Source organism: Coenobita brevimanus, chromosome 75 (assembly GCF_032717465.1).
Source record: "Coenobita brevimanus isolate Jiangsu-jjx chromosome 75, ASM3271746v2, whole genome shotgun sequence".
In the NCBI taxonomy this organism is placed as follows: domain Eukaryota; kingdom Metazoa; phylum Arthropoda; class Malacostraca; order Decapoda; family Coenobitidae; genus Coenobita; species Coenobita brevimanus.
This window is the reverse complement of record NC_137028.1, coordinates 366500-382809: the sequence shown is the minus strand read 5'-3', so window position 1 is coordinate 382809 and position 16310 is coordinate 366500. Positions and strand designations below refer to the sequence as shown.

Here is a 16310-nt window from a genome sequence, read left to right as displayed (position 1 = left end):
ATTTAATTTATGCCAAATTCTTAATACTAAACAAAGTCTTAATAGCTAAAATATGTATTAAGTACCCTACTTCACACACACTGTTACTATCACAAGCTATCTCATTCATCATCATCATCATCATCACCTGGACCTCCATGCCCACCCTAGGGCAGGATGAGGAGTAGCAATATCCAGACAGCCCAAGTTTGCTCAATTCAATGGGCCACGCCTCCATTCACTCATCATTCAAGCCCCCAGAATCCTGGCTCTGTCTGATGATGTCAGAAACTTTCACCACATTCTGTAGCATCATATAAATGTATCTGATAGAAGAATTATTATAGAGAAACCTATCTCATTATTTTACTAAATTACCAACGTACGTACCGGTACTGTATTACTAAAATACTATATGGTCTTGGACTCCTACATTACTCACAGGGATGAAGGGGAACAACCAGCTTTGCTCCAAATGGTGAAACATACTTGATACCAACAGCATTGAACGTCTGTTGTGGTATGGGCAGGTTCAGAAGGTAGACTTTGCCTCTAGCTGGAGTGTAGGCCAGAGGGAGGGCTGGGCATAGAAGTATTCGGGCATGTAAGGGTGGATGAGTAGATGGGAGGGCAGCAAGGTCACTAGGGGGATCCAAAGCCAAGATAGGGGCACGAGAGGAAGAAGCCCAAGAAGTAATGGATGTCAGCCAAGAGGTTACTGCTCCACCATCACCACCCTTACCACTGTGATCTAAACGGGCATCAACAATGAGGTCAATGGTAGTGGGCAATCCTCTTGAGTCTGAGGTTGTTCTACCATTGGTTAGGGCATACAGTTGGAGTTCATGTGTCAGCAACAAGGGGGATGGAGGGGAGGATGTGGACTGGGGGGTCACTACCACAGTCTGCACACCATGACTCTCCAGCTGCCGGGCTGCATTTACTCCTGCTGCACCCTGCACATGGCACCCACACAATACTACCACAACAGGAGGCTGGTGGCTATTCCCAGGCTCCAGTCTGAAATGATACACATGTACTGTAAAGATTATAGTTAGGAATGTGGAAGGGTTATAGTACAGCTATATGGGGAAGTCCAGGGTGATATAATAAGAGCAGCACTGATGATATGTGGCGGGATTAGAGAAGGAAGTAAGGGAAGGTATACTTAAAGTATCAAAACATCTATGTGGTTGGAAAAAAATTAATACCAGAAGGAGTATTTTGAATACTTACTATTTTCATTGCAGTACTTACCTGTGACTACCTCCACTAAGTGAAAGGATAATTTCTGTTGCAGCTCGGCCAATTATCTCTAGCTGCCGTGAATTGGTGAGGCCATGTTGGTTAGCAGTAGACAGTAAGGCAGCTCGTAGCTCACTAGTAATAGACGGAACCAGTAGTCCAGAATCTGTAAAGTTTGATCATCATAAGCAGATTCATATTCCAATTTCCTCGGACAGTGCGTTGTTTATAATACGAAAACAGTAACACGAAAATGAAACCCACCCAGACATTCATTAAGTAACATGGTAGATAGAGTCATTCACTCATAATTAGTCATTTAAATTCTCAACCCCATCCCATTCAATACCATCTACTGTAGTAGTAGTAGTAGTTCCCTAGGCAGTCTGGCCGAACAGCCCCAAGTCCCTTAGGATGGCCATGGCCGAGACCGGGCTTTCCCACAGCACTCTCAAAGAGTGTATGTTGTGTTGTTGGCGTAGGTGACCGTGTGCAATGCAGTCTTCCATAATGTGCTAAATAGTATGGGGTGCTGTGTTGCATCCTGGACAGGCATCAGCGACGGAGTCATCCAGCCTCTTCTGGTAGCTTAAGAGGGCTGGATGGTGCCCACATCTCAGCCTGGCTAGGTGGACCCTGTCCTCACGAGGAAGATAAGATTCAGAAGGGTGGATGTCAGGAGGCCTTGCATGCAGCTGTGTGTTGTCTTCAAGTGACTGAATGGAGCTGCGAGTGATCTGAGTGTGGATATGCTTCTGGAAGCTGGTCTGAGGTGGGCGAGGGGGGAGAGATGACAGTATTTGTGTATGGTATCGTGTGCTGGGTGTTGTTTTGATGTTCCTTGGTGGGGGTGGATGTGCTGCCATGTACTGTAGTGGATGTTGTGGGTTTGTGGAGGCTGCAGCAAAAAACTGGGTGCCTCTCATGTCTAGGTGATCCTTGACTTTGAGGACTTTGGTTTCTTGATACAGGTGGTCTGTGAGTGTAGTAGCTGTGCAGCCTGTGATTATTATTAGGGCCTTGTTCTGTATGGTCTGTAGTGTGTTGTAGTGTGTATTGGTGAGGTTAGAAGCCCAGGCAGGGCTTGCATAATTCATCACTGAACGTATGTATTGTTTGTATACTGTGGTGGTGGTTTCTTTGTTGTGTCCAAATGTTGTATGGGCATGTGACCTCAAAGCATTGAGTCTTGGTGTTATTTTATTTTTAATGTTTGTGATGTGTTGTTTAAATGACATTGATGTATTGTATGTTACACCAAGGATTTTGGGTGTGTGTGTGTGTGTGGTAGGGGAGTGTTGTTTATGGTGAGGTGTGGGATGTGACTGTGTTCTGTTGTCCAGTTTGTGAGAAGAGTCACTTCAGATTTGGCTGGGGCTATTTTGAGCCTGTTTGTGGTGAACCATTCATGTAGTGTGTTGAGGTATGGTTGAATGATGTGTGCAGCTGTGTTTGTGTTTTGGTGCGTACATATAAGTGTTATATCATCTGCATAGGAAGCTATGTGTATCTGTGGTATGTGGGGTGTGGGTACGTTGTGCATGTATAGGTTAAAGAGTGTAGGGGACAAAACAGATCCTTGGGGGAAGCCGTTTGTGAAGTTTCTGATGTTAGAAGACTGACCGGCAAATGTTACGTGTGCACATCTGCCTGCTAAGTAGTTTGCCAGCCATCTTTTTGTGTTATTGTGCATGTTTGTGTTGAGCATTTTGTCTGTGAGGTTGTGGCGGGGGATGGAATCAAAAGCTTCGCTAATGTCTAGTGTGATTAGGATTGTTCTGTGTGGTGGCCTAGCTGAATTCATGCCATCAAAAACTCTCTGCGTAAGGTCTGTAAGAAGGATGTTTGTGGAGTGTAGTGGCCTAAAGCCATGTTGTGACTGGGCTAGGGGAATGTGAGGTGTGACTAGTCGTAAGTACCAGTCGTTCAGTGACTTTAGAGGGGGTGCACCCCCACCTACATCCATACAAAATCCTTTTTTTTTTTTTTTATTGGCTAATTTTAAAAATATATATTTTTAAAAATTCATTAGTTATTTTTGTTTCTTCAGCTTTAAGACTTTGTTTTTCTTCAGTCCTGCCATACAGTTAGTTTTTCATATCAGGTGTCTTTGTTGCAATACGTTCTTGGCACACTCTCTTCGTCTTACTGGTAAGTTCATTTTTTTTTACCCCACTAGTACTGTATTATTAACATTTATTCTAGGGAGTCCACATTCAGCAGATTTCTCAGTAAACTGATTCCCTGCAAACCATTTACACTGCTTTATTTTTTAGTTTTTCAAGTTTCAGGAGGTGACTTTTAATAAACTATCGTACTGGCACTTATTACAGAGTAAACACCTGACACATAACAGTGTTCAAGTAATCAGGTGCAGCTTGAGCAGATAACCTGCATGTGAGACTGATTTGGTTATCCAGCTAGGTATTGTACCTTTAATGTAGCCATGATACCATACACATTTCACACCTTACCATTTGTCCACTGCCGTCCCCCCTTCCTTATCTTGGTCTTACATATGACTATAACATTGTAGTACCCTTTCTTTTGCCCTTTCATCAACATATATCCTTACTCCAATTTTTCAGTTACCTTTGTTTCTTAGCCTGCTCAGTAGTTGCAGCCACACATATTTCAGAAGTCCCCCTTTTTTTTTTTTTTTTTTTTTTTCCCCCCCCAACATTTTACATTCAAGTCATACCAAAATCTCACACTCATACATTGATATGGACACCAATACACCTTCATACAAGTCTCCTGAAGCTTCCATATTCTTCATTGTTTTGTATCAAGACTCTTCTTGCATTGCCACATTTCTTCCTTGAACCAGTCTGCTTGTTGCATACTTTACACATTACAGCCTATTCTGTTACTGCATTAAGGTACTTAAACTCTACCACTATGGTAATTCAAATCTCTCTCCATTCATGAAAAAACAACACTGAGAGTCACCTCTTTCAACAGCTTTCACTTTATTCTTTTCTACATTTACTTTCAAACCATGCCACTCTGAGACATTCAGCCTAGAGAAGGAATGGAGTTGAGATCATAATGACAATTGATTAAGTACTGTAGTTATATGGATTACAGATTATTTAACAGGTGATATTTTTGTAAAACTGTTTCACCATGTTACTCTGCCTTTACCTACAACATGCTGTAACTTAGAGAGAACTTTAACAGACACAATGTATGAGTTACCATACAGCAGCTACTAACCGTTAGCATAGATGACTTCAGCAGCACCAGATGTGGGAACAATGATCTTTCTTTTTGCAGATGGCTTGGATGGTAAAATATTCTCATCACATCGATACTTCTTCTCTGTGTGGCGGTCTGCTTGGCGCACCACATCTGGCTTCAAACTCTGGATCTCCTCAATTACAGCCTACGAAGTAAATTTACTTTTAACAGTAAGTTCTGATACTTTCTATATCAAATACTAAATTTGATATGAAATCATTCACCAGCTGATAATGGATTTTGTCTGGTCACACAGTGGCTTAACCTACCTATTTGGGAATAACTTTTTCTGTTTAGAGGGCAGTGGAAGTCCCAGTCCCATCACCCCATCCCATTCACTCATTACCATGATACACAGAATACGGTACCATGCATGGTTAGCATTCAACTTCTTCCACCCCAAGGAACACTTATGGTTGGCATGAAAAGAAATCTGAAATACTAATGAATTTGTTGTTGTTGCTTAACTCCAGTCTGTTTGACCGAGCAGACCCACTGACCACAGGTAAACAGCTATTTCTGTGAGGCTGCCCTGCAGGTACAGTCATGGTCATAAATAATCACCTATCCTCCGGTACTCCATGCCTTAGGCTGGCTTCATTTTGCGTGGCAAGTCACAGTGGAATAAGAGGGGCTGAGAGGGAGGGGCCAGAGAGAGAAGGAAAGGTGGGTGGGGGGACAAGTGATGGTGCTGGGGTGGAGTGAGGAAGGGGAGAGAGGGTAGGTTGAGGAGGGAGAATGAAATGTGAAGTGGTGGTCTAATAATTTGTCTGTTTCCTTTCATTCAGGGCAAGTTAATATTTGGTAGATAATGCTGCATTACACCTTGTTTAGCAGCATCAGATAATAAACAGAGTGGTGAAATTAAGGGCTGGTTCGTGAGAGAAATATACTAACAGGACAGATCAGACATTAATTCGGAGCCACATATTTGTGTTTATCAGTGTATTTTGACTTCAGACGCAGAATGGAATATGGATGGCTTTGATTTCCATAATGTTTGTGTAAGAAATGTCCTCTACCCTTACATGTACTTAATTTTTGGAACTAAATACCATATGCAGCCTTTGACATGGCTGTGTTCACATTAAGTATGATCATCCTCTCAGTATACACTCCCTCAATATAGTCACCATCATGTAAACTATTTAATGGCAAATCTATATGAAAAGGCTATTTAAAATAACTGTGCAGAAAAGGTAATAAATCTGACGTCTGTGCACATTGGTGGATCTAATAATGATATCTCTCATAATCTGTTGCCTGGACTCCATGCTGGTCTGGGTTAGAATGGCCATCCAACAACCCCAATACCCTCTCATCACCTTGGAATGATATTTTCCTCCGACAAAAAAACAGCTAGTTACAAATTGGTGGGCAAGGCAATGTGTGTTGTGCTGAAAACTTCTGGCTCTGCACTAATGAATGATCTGTCATGTCAGTATATTTCTCTCATGAGCCAGCCCATAATATCACCACCTGTCTAAAGCCTGTTATCTGACACCACTATACAAGGTGTAATGCGGCATTAACTACCAAATATTAACCCCTTTAAATCATGCCCTGAATGAAAGAAAATAGACAACTAATGTGACCTCAACTTAGCATTTCATTCTCCCTCCCATGCCTACCCACCCTCCCCTCCCTCACTCCACCACTGCACCATCATTCTTCCCCCCACCCACCTTCCCTTCTCTCTCTCGCCTGTCCTTCTCAACTCCTCTTACTCCATTATGACTTGTCGCGCATAAAGGAGCCAGCCTGAGGCACGGGGTACCGAAGGATAGGTGATTACTTATGACTGTGACTGTACAGTGCTGTACATACACCATATAGGGATTAGGAACCCCATTGTGGTAGACAGTGCCCCACCAGGGTCAAACTAGGGTCCTTCCCACATCAAGGTGCAGGGAACTATAAGGAGACATGGCTTATAAGTGGACACCACAACTGTTCCACCCAAGGTGCAAAGTGGCATCATGTGTAGGCTTCCCCTTAGCACCATGAACTCTTGTATATATGTGAAACATACCTTGGATGTAGGCTTTGTGCATCTGTGGCTGAGTTCCCATTTGGCTGCTGACAATGTCTGTAGCCAGCCACGTACCACTCATATGGTACCACCTTCCCTAAAATCATGTTGAAATATAACCTTCACTTATCCAAGATATCATCTAAAACAGCAGTGTCTGTATACTTATTTGCACTATTAAATGAGAGTCTGCCTAACTATGTTTTCACTGACTTCTGAATTCTGAACCAGACACTGAAAAGCAAACACAGTCCAATTTACCGTACAGGTCCAGCATAAATATTTTCCAAGGTTCCAGTATCAGTATCTGTACTGTATTTCTGCTTATGCTATTGAACAGATGATAAAGTACATTAAAAAAAATTGTTCTTACTTGCTTATCAAATAATGCAAGGTTCTTCTCAAAATCAAATTCTGTTGTGAGCATGTCATCATCAATAGGGGTTCCAAAAGTTGTTTCATCTCGGGTTTTCCGCATCCTCTCTTTCTTGTAAGGAATTCTCGACTGCTCATTCCCATATCTGTCACAGCGCCTGGGTGAGCTGTAATCTTGAAAGGCAGCTGAAGACTGATTCATTCGTTGCCAGTCATTTGCAGAGTCCCTAGACAATATAGCAATAATATCAGACTCATTATGACGAAACACTGTGAGTGCAAGACTGGTGTAGTGTCAGTGCATGGCAGGAATAGACAGACAAGTTTTGTGCGCATATGCTTTGGTAAACAAGGAATCTGAAAAAGAAATAAAAGAAACAGACTCTGAGAGGAACAGCAGAATGAATGCATGGGTCCTAGTGCCCTTATAGGGGCAGTACTGAATTGGGTGAGGGATGGATGAATGGACTTCATTTTCTGAATAACCATCACTTTACTCTTATCAAAATTTACTTCACTCTTCGAGCAACACAAACTTTACTCAATGTACAGTTATTTTCAGACACTACCACTCATAAACATCCAAAACACTCTAAAGAATCTTCAAAAACCAAGTTAACTGTTAACAAATAATACAGCAGGAGCATTTTTGGATTTGGAGAAAACATATAACAGGGTGGATTTTTTTTTTTTTTTTTTTTGTCCGACTCTGGGCATAGGCTTCACAGCCTGCTATCAAGGCCCAGCATGTCACCACTTCAGCGCTAACACCCAACGTCCATATTGAATACATGCTAGGGCTGTCTCATACAGGACTGGTGTATTGGTATTAGCGGGGGTATTTTTACAACATGTCGGCGGGTCTTCGGGTAGATTAGTAAAACCTGATTTAATGAAATTCAAATCCTTAAACTGTTCCCAGCCCCAGCTGGGATTCGAACCTGGGTCCGTTAGGACTGCAGGCCATCTCTCTAACGACTGAGCCACCCATGGATTGCGAGCCACAGCTCAGGCTGGGTAGCGTTGCATTGCTGGCCATGCATCAATGTAAACAGCTCGACCCATAAGCAAACTTACACATGGTCCTATGCAAAGACAGAGAAAGAGAGAGAATTGTGGAAAGTATTTAGAATAATGGAGTAAATGGGAAGCTGCTGAATGCCATGAAGAGTATGTATGAAGGTGCTAAGGCTTCAGTGTGTGTGGACAGTGAAGTGAGGGAATTTTTCTATGTGAAGGTTGGATTGAAACAGAGATGTGTTATGTCTCCATGGTTGTTCAATCTGTATATGGATGGCATTATAAAAGAGATACAAGATAGGGCAGTGAATGTTGGAGTGGCCCTAATGAGAGAGGGCAGTGTGTGGAAACTCCCTGTGTTGTTAAGTGAGGACGAATGGGAGCTGTAAGGCTTGGTGGATGAGTTTGGGAGAGCGTCTGAGAAATGGAGTCTGAAGGTGAATGTAGGAAAGAGTAAAGTTGTGGTCTTCAAGAGAAATGAAGTCACTGAATGTACAGTGATGTTGGATGAGGAAGAAATGGGAAATGTGAGTGGATTTAAGTACTCAGGTAATGTGATGAGTAAGGATGGAAGGTTAGAGGGTGAAGTGCTTGAACAGGTACAACAAGGAAGAAAGGTTGCTGGTTCTTTGACAGCAGTGATAAGAAACAGGGAAGTGAGCATGGAAGTGAAAAGTTACTGCATGACAGTAGTGTGACACCAACTCTAATGTATGGAAGTGAAGCTTGGATCATGTTGGAGGACACAAGTCAAAAGTGTGAGTAATGGAAATGAGTTACTTGAGAGGAGAATGTGGAGTCACATGGAGAGACAGACCGACAAATGAGGAAGTGAAGTAGCGTTGTGTTGTGGATGTGGATGCGATAGGAAACGTTAGGAGAAATACACTGAGGTGGTTTGGCCATATGGAGAGAGAGAGACTGACGAGGAGAGTGTATGTGTGAGGTGGAGGGGGGGGGGGACGGGGAGGCCGAGGATGGGGTGGAGAAATGGAGTGGAGAGGTATATGTGAGAAGGGTGTGAGCTGGAAGCAGGGCAAAGAAACAGTGGGGGACAGGGCGACATGGAGGCAATTTGTTTGTGGCCACCCCTGACAGGATTAAGGCATCTGGCAATAGATAGACTGATAGATAGATAGATTGATAACATCAGATAAACATGAACATTCCATCTCTTATCTTTCATCACTCTGCTACGCTAAGATTATGATAGTGTAGCTACTGAAAAGTATTCAGTTTTAATTAATAGTAACAATACTGACCTAAACCCTGAGGGCTGATGTGACCCATGAGCCAGTGCCTCTCCAACAGAGGTACGAGGTTTCCTGTGAGTCTGTTGTAAGGCACTATTTACAACTGTTGCTTGCATGCCATCTTTGGCCCCTCCTGCCTGTCCATGTAGGGAAATTTTATGTTGATATTGGTGCTGTTGGTGCTGTGGGTAATGATGCTGAGTTTGTCCCAGTTGCTGGTGATATAGAGGTTGATCTGTTAGTCGTCGCTGTATATCCGTCTTTTGCTCAGCCTTTTTTCGCTGAGCCGCCTCTGTTCTGTCATCTGGACGTGACAGAATCTTCAAGTCAATAATATCTCCACCACTGAAAAAAAGCAAGGCAAAAATCAAACATTTACTAAAGAACCATAGCACTGGAGGATTACCACCAGAGTGCATGGCGAGATAAGCCATACATGTGTGCAGTTACTATTCAGAATTTTGAGTATCTTGGCTCCACTGCCTGGCATAAGCTTTCCACACTAGCTATATACTTCATTTGATTATGTACTGATAGTTCCAACAAAAGCACTGGCAAATTCACCATATATTGAGTGCAGTGCTTTCTTTCCACAGAGTCCAAAAATATATATATTTTTTCTGTTTGTACTTCCAGTCTCCTCTTGTATGCAAACAGAGGTGATGTAATTCACAAAAAATAACAGTAACAATAATAATATTAATCATAATAATAATAATAATAATAATAATAATAATAATAGGAAAAAATAAAATGGATTTCCCCACTATCTGCCCAGCATAACAAAAAATGTCAGGTTTCAGAGTGAACCTCTTGTATTAATCAACGAATAAGCCAATGGCATGGCTGTTGGAGACCCTCAGGCCTCGTAAAGTCTTCAGTACAGTCAGAACTGAGAAGAAATATCATTTCTTTGAGGAATGATAGAGTAGTACTAGATGATGATTTCATCACTTTGGGCAATACAGTGTTAATATGTACGATTTGTATGGGTAGTCCTTGTCAGGTGCCTCCCCATACATACAGTACTTCATTAATTTCCTTCCCCCCCCCCCCACATTCATACAGTTTATCACTTCAGATTATCTTTTTGTTTTCCATACCCTCTCTCACCTGCACTGTCACACTAACCTTATTCATAACCATGGCTATTCCATTAGCTACCTCTATGTGCCCATACCACGTAGCCCTAGTCATAATTATATACCAATACCTCTATAATCCCATACGGTACCTTTAGAGTACTTTTCCTCTCTTCTTTGATAAACATACCAGTACTTACTTTACATCTTTCAGAAATCTCAAATAGGCTTATACTGGTATATTATTACCAAAATTAAGTAGTAGCTGTGAACATCTTACTGAGTGTGAACTATGAAAAATTGGTTGAAACACTGATAGCTGTACAAGCTTTAGTAGCTTGCTAATGCTGCAGGAATATTTTACATTATTTTATTTCCTGTTATTCCAGTGTACACTATCATGAATATGGCTGTAAAAATAACTACAATACTGTACATACTGCAACATAAAGTTTTGATGCTAAGAAGTCAAAATACCTGATAAGGGTTAAAAAAAACTACACAGTACAGTAAAGTACAGGGTAAAATTTAACTCAAGAACATAATGGACAGACTGATTACTTGATAGTGACTTCAGAGAGAGCAGCAGGGCGGCCATTGTGAATGACTCTGGTGAGAGTGATAGTCTGGCGGCTTGAGTTGACAGAGACCACACGCCCTTGGTACCACCCCAGTCCACCGCCTACCTCCACTGACAACTCACACCCGATAAAATTTTCACTCATTCTTTCACAAAGATGCTGTCTGCAATGCAAAACACAGGGGTTACAAAAATTAAACAAATAATAGAAAACTATAGCTACTTTTACCCTCTTCCTGAAAGAGTTTATTCTTTAACCAGAACTTCACTGTCAAATGTGAGGATACTGAAATCAGCTGTAAATTTACAATGTAACCAATAGTCAGAGTACATTTCCAAATCAAAACTTCTTCAGAATTGTCTGCATACTTGTATCCATCATCATCATCATCATCATCATCATCATCATCATCATCACCACCACCACCACCACCACCACCACCACCACCACTGTGTACAGGCTGGTGGCCTAAGTAGTCCTGTTGGCAGCCCAGTCCAAACATACAGTAAACTCTCAATTATCTGGCACAGTTCAGCCAAATCCTATGCTGGGTATTGCATAGTACCCTCCAGTCGGCTCAATATTAGACGCCAGATATTGCGTTATTATCCATTATTATATTATTTTATCCCTCTATCTTAAAGACTTTCCCATTAGTAAAAGATGAAAATTAAGTATATAATACTGTACAATAAAGTAATGATAAAATATTGTATTTGTGTACAGTAATACAGTGCTGGTTGGCTGCTGTTTATGAGCCGGCTGATACACCTCGATGCCGGTTATTGCATAGAACCACCAGTTACATCCTGTTTCAGCACCAGATGCAGGTATACCCCAGTTTAACGATGCAATTGGTTGAGTAAAAACCCATTGCTAGGCGGGGTATTGTATCTTGGGGTAGATTTATCATGTAAAGTAGCTACAGAGATGCATTTTTGAGCACTGGGTTTCCCCCCTCCCCCAACCAAGTCCTAAACCCACCCAAATGAGACCAAAAAACAAGTTTCTAGCTAACCTAAACCCCCAAACAGCTTTAAAACAAGCTAAACTAAGCCTAAAAGCAGTTCATAACTAACCTAAACCCAAAAATGAAATTTGAAAATTGTCAACTATGAGTCTGGAAAAAATCAAAGTTAACCCTTTGAGATTCCAATGACTATTTCAATTGTCATCTTAAATCCAACCTCAGAGATTCTGATGAAGCTTTTAAATGTCATTTTAAGAAACTTTTGTAAAATATTCACCATAAATCATGTTTACGCATCATAACAAAGAGGCTCAAGCTTGATGTCATGGAATGGTTGTTCTATGCGTGGCGGTACTGCACAGCAAGTCTGACTCATGGCTTTGTTTCTTTATGACTTTATTCTTGGTGAATATTTTTCTACAGCAAGGTTTAAAATTTTTGGTTTTTGCCTAACTTCAACTCGTCCTTTTGACTTTTTATTTATTTATTTTTTCCTTTTATGAACATACTATGATAAAGTATAACTATTCAGCTTTAAAATAACACCACAACCAGCATCCTATCATAACAAGTGTATTTACACTGACCGATCAAAGAAAAACATTGCGAAGTGAATATGCGGCCAAGACTAAAATAAAGTTGTGCATCTCTTTCCTTTCGCTTTACTGCACAATGAAATGCAAAAATTACCATAATCTATATATCATTGTGAAGGTAATTTATTGTATTTTTGCATGGTTTAAACCAAATTTACATATCTTTACTGGGGATTTTTTGCCAAATATTTTTCTGCGGCAAGGTACAGGTATAAAATTTTTGTTTTTCGCCTAACTTCAACTCGTCATTTTGACATTTTATCTTCTTTGTTCTCTTTTTTTGAAAATACTGCGATAAAGTACAAGTATACAGCTTTAAAATGACACCAAAACCAACATTCTGTCATGAAAAGTGTATTTACACAGAACGATCAAAGTAAAATATCAGGACGCGAAGATGTGGGTCATCATGAGTGGCTGACTCTAGCACAGACATAATCTGCCCGGCCCAGAAACCTGATAGGGTTAATGAAAAGTACCCCAAAATGACAATATTCACCCCATGTATGACTAAAACACATTAATCCAAGTCTAAAAACAGTTTATAATTCAACCTAATTTATAATTCAACCTAAACACAAAATTTATGTCAATAATGTCATCAAAATCGGTTTTTAAAAACCAAACTCAAAGTTAACCGGGATTAGGCCATCGTTAGGCGGGGTAGGGTGGTATTTCTACCCCCCATCGCTAAGCCAGGGTTTGGCCACTGTTAGGCAGGGTAGGATGGTATTTCTATCCCCATCGCTTGGCTGGGGTTTCACCATCGTTAGGCGGGGTAGGGTGGTATTTCTATCCCCATCGTTAAGCCGGGATATCGCATCTAGGGGTATCGTATCTCGGGGTAGCCTATACCTGTATTGCATAAGTTTGCCGAATATTGGTTTAACAGAGGTAAGTCAGCAGCATCGGATATTGCATTGGGCCAGACAGCCTATTGCAACAGTGGATAATCAAGAGTTTACTGTATAGCTACTGGTCTTTTGCTGGGAGTGTCTATGAAGAAATACTTATACCAGTACTCCCCAGTGCTCATCTGGTTTCTTCTTGAAGTGAATTTTAAACTTACTGGTATTTACTTTCAGAGATAAATTCCATATACTGATGTATTATTATAGTCACACACTGTGCATCTATCTATCTATCTATCTATTGCCAGAAACCATAATCCCGTAAAGGGTGGCCATTTGACACTGAGTTACTTGTTTTACAGGGAGGGGCACCAACCCTCCACCAGCCCACATGTTGACATGTAGGGAGCATGTATGGTTTGGTTATATGGTTACCACCCACCGCTGTAAATAGTTTCTTGGCTTACAGGAAACTATTTGGCTTGTCACTCAATGTAAAGCCACCTGTAAAGGAAAGAAAAGGAATAAGAAGTGACAGGAAAGATAGGAGAAATAGGAAGAGAGGAGGGCAGGCACAGAAAAAGAATGATAAAAGCTAAGGAAGTAGGCAGCACTACATCAAGTGAGTGGATTATGGTCGCCACCACCTACCACAAATTGTGCATACTTTAACAAAATGTTTGTGGACACATTGTAATATTGGAGAGAGAGAGAATTTTAATATATTTTCAACTTCATATCTGTTATGGTGGAAGGATACTGTGGTTAGGATCAAATAATACCACAGTCTGGACCAAAAGATGATGCCTTCATGGTTAAGTTGGGTCACAATGGGCTTGGTTTGTATAATACTGCACAGTAAAACCTCGATGTAACAAACTAATTGGTCCCAGACCCTTGACATTAAAGCCAAACACCATGCTGTTCAGTAATTTCCCCGGCGGTGATTTTTACCAAACAAAGATTGTTAAATAATGAGCATTGTTCGGCTGTACTGTACAGTCATACTGGTACACAATAACACACAGCTATGTCTAAATGTCTGTTTTTCATAATAAATGCTCTATTTATGTCTCCACGATGCTGGTCACCCAGAGGCTGATGCAGTGTTTTGCGGGATACGGAGGAGCGTGGATATGTGTGTGTGTGCGTGTGCATGCATGTGTATAGGGATGCCATGCTGGTTGGTGTATCCCACATGTCCATTCTTTTACTGAACAAAATTTCGTTAATGAACACAAGGTTCAGCCATCTCAAAGTGGTCATTAAAACCGAAATTCGTTAAAAGAGGGTTCTGTATAATATGGGTTTACTGAACAAATATTCTGTGGGTGTATGACTGATGAGGTACTACTAGTATAGCTGTTTGTCGTCATGACAGGTTGGTCCTGACATTTAAGAAAGAGTGACCAGCCTCACTCATCCCTGAGTGGCATTACGTGAGCAAGAAACACCAATCGCCCCTTGGATATAAACCTGCACAGTGCATAGGCTCTATCTGATTGGATCACCTTAATTACCCACTAAACCACCAGGTGCCATAATTTGATTACATGGTTACCACCCAGCACAGTAAATGGTTTCCTGGGTTACAGGAAACCATTTGGCTTGTCACATTCAGTGTAGAGACCATAAGCCAGCACTACACTGAGTTAGGGAATGATGGACCAGCACTACACTGAGTTAGGGAATGATGGACCTCCCTGCTAATGAGACAAGGAATCACTTTAAATAGGCCTGTTTACATAAAGTCTGTCATCTGCAGGACAGATATAACAGTGTATGTTAACCAAATAACCAGCCACCTAATATTTACAATGTTCATTTATTGCTGGATTTATTCATACTCTTTGTAAAGATATAGAGATTAACTGGTTGAAAGAAGTGAGTCTTGAATTTGGAGATAGTCCATACTTAACAGCTTCCTCAGACCACAAATCCCACTTTCCAAAAGGAAAAAAAAAAAAAAAAAAAAACGGTACCGGTACAGCTTGTAGATGAGGGAGAAGCTGAGCTTTCCAAGATTTTCATCCAAAAATCCAATGCTTTATATCGAAAATGAATTCGTGCTAAAACGCCAAAATTTCCATTGATTATAGGCTAAAGCTAGGCCTACAGTAGCAAGAACGAGTATTTTATGGTTACCTTAAGTTGAACTCGGTCTTACGAGGCCTTCCTGTTACCACCTCACTACACAGTACGTAGCATAAAAGAATATTGACATGATAATCTCTGCTCCAGTATTTTTGTACTGCATTCACTTCCGTCACAACAAAAACATGACGATTCCCTGACACGACGATTCCCCGTCATATACTGTACATTATACAAGACATAGCTACCGTAAGTACAGTATACAGTATTATTATTATTATTATTATTATTATTATTATTATTAAAGACATTTCACATTTGCTATTGCCATGTAATTTAACTCTTGTTGTTGCCAGGTGATACTGTTTTTGCTACCAGTCAGATAGTTTTATTAATCAAGGTTTGGCAGGAAAGGACTAATGTGTAATATATTTTTCAGTTGTGTGGGTTGGCTCAGCTGTGGAAACTGCCTACAGAGAGGGGGAAGGGGGAAGATGAAAGTCAGATACCAACCACTTGCCATATTAACATCAACTATCTGCCAAATAAATACCAACAAGCTACCAAGTTATTACCAACCAGCTGCCAAATTACGGTAATCCAACCATCTGCCTCCACTCTCAGGTAAGTGTCCGATTGTGACTTTTTAATTCTTGCTGTAGTCCTAAGCCCAGCTGGACAGGAAACCAGAAGTTACCATACTCCTGCACTTCACCATCCTCCATTTTTGGAATAGGGAGCTGAGGGAAAGGGAGGGGGAGATTGAGGATGGGATGGAGGAGTGGAGAGGTAAATGAGAGAGGGGGGTGTGAGTTAGGGGAAGGGCAATGAATTGGCAGGGGACAGGGAAACATTGAGGCAGTTTATTTGTGGCCACCTCTTACAGGATAAAGGTGTCTGGCTATATAGATAGGCAGATCGATAGTGTAGATATACAGTATTCAGACCAGTGACCAGTATCACATTTTAGAGTATACTGTGTACATTTA

At 41.0% G+C, this 16310-nt stretch overlaps 1 protein-coding gene across 1 annotated transcript; it reads right to left on the bottom strand.

The window, feature by feature from the left end:
- Positions 1–405: 405 nt before the first annotated feature.
- On the bottom strand, positions 406–15487 carry Edc3 (Enhancer of mRNA-decapping protein 3). The gene is made up of 7 exons (XM_080278785.1): positions 15373–15487; positions 10791–10973; positions 9157–9492; positions 6873–7101; positions 4444–4612; positions 1237–1390; positions 406–999 (listed from the first exon to the last, which is right to left on the bottom strand). Exons 2-7 carry the CDS (start codon positions 10952–10954, stop codon positions 414–416), a joined length of 1638 nt encoding a protein of 545 aa, XP_080134911.1. The 5' UTR covers positions 10955–10973; positions 15373–15487; the 3' UTR covers positions 406–413.
- Positions 15488–16310: the final 823 nt, after the last annotated feature.

Excerpts from the sequence above, each read along its gene's own strand:
- Edc3 (XM_080278785.1), bottom strand. The coding sequence starts at position 10,954 with ATGAGTGAAAATTTTATCGGGTGTGAGTTGTCAGTGGAGGTAGGCGGT. Across the intron at positions 4,613-6,872 it reads TTGCATTATTTGATAAGCAA|GCTGTAATTGAGGAGATCCA; the intron begins GTAAGAACAATT and ends TTTACTTCGTAG. Across the intron at positions 1,391-4,443 it reads TGAAGTCATCTATGCTAACG|ATTCTGGACTACTGGTTCCG; the intron begins GTTAGTAGCTGC and ends CAAACTTTACAG.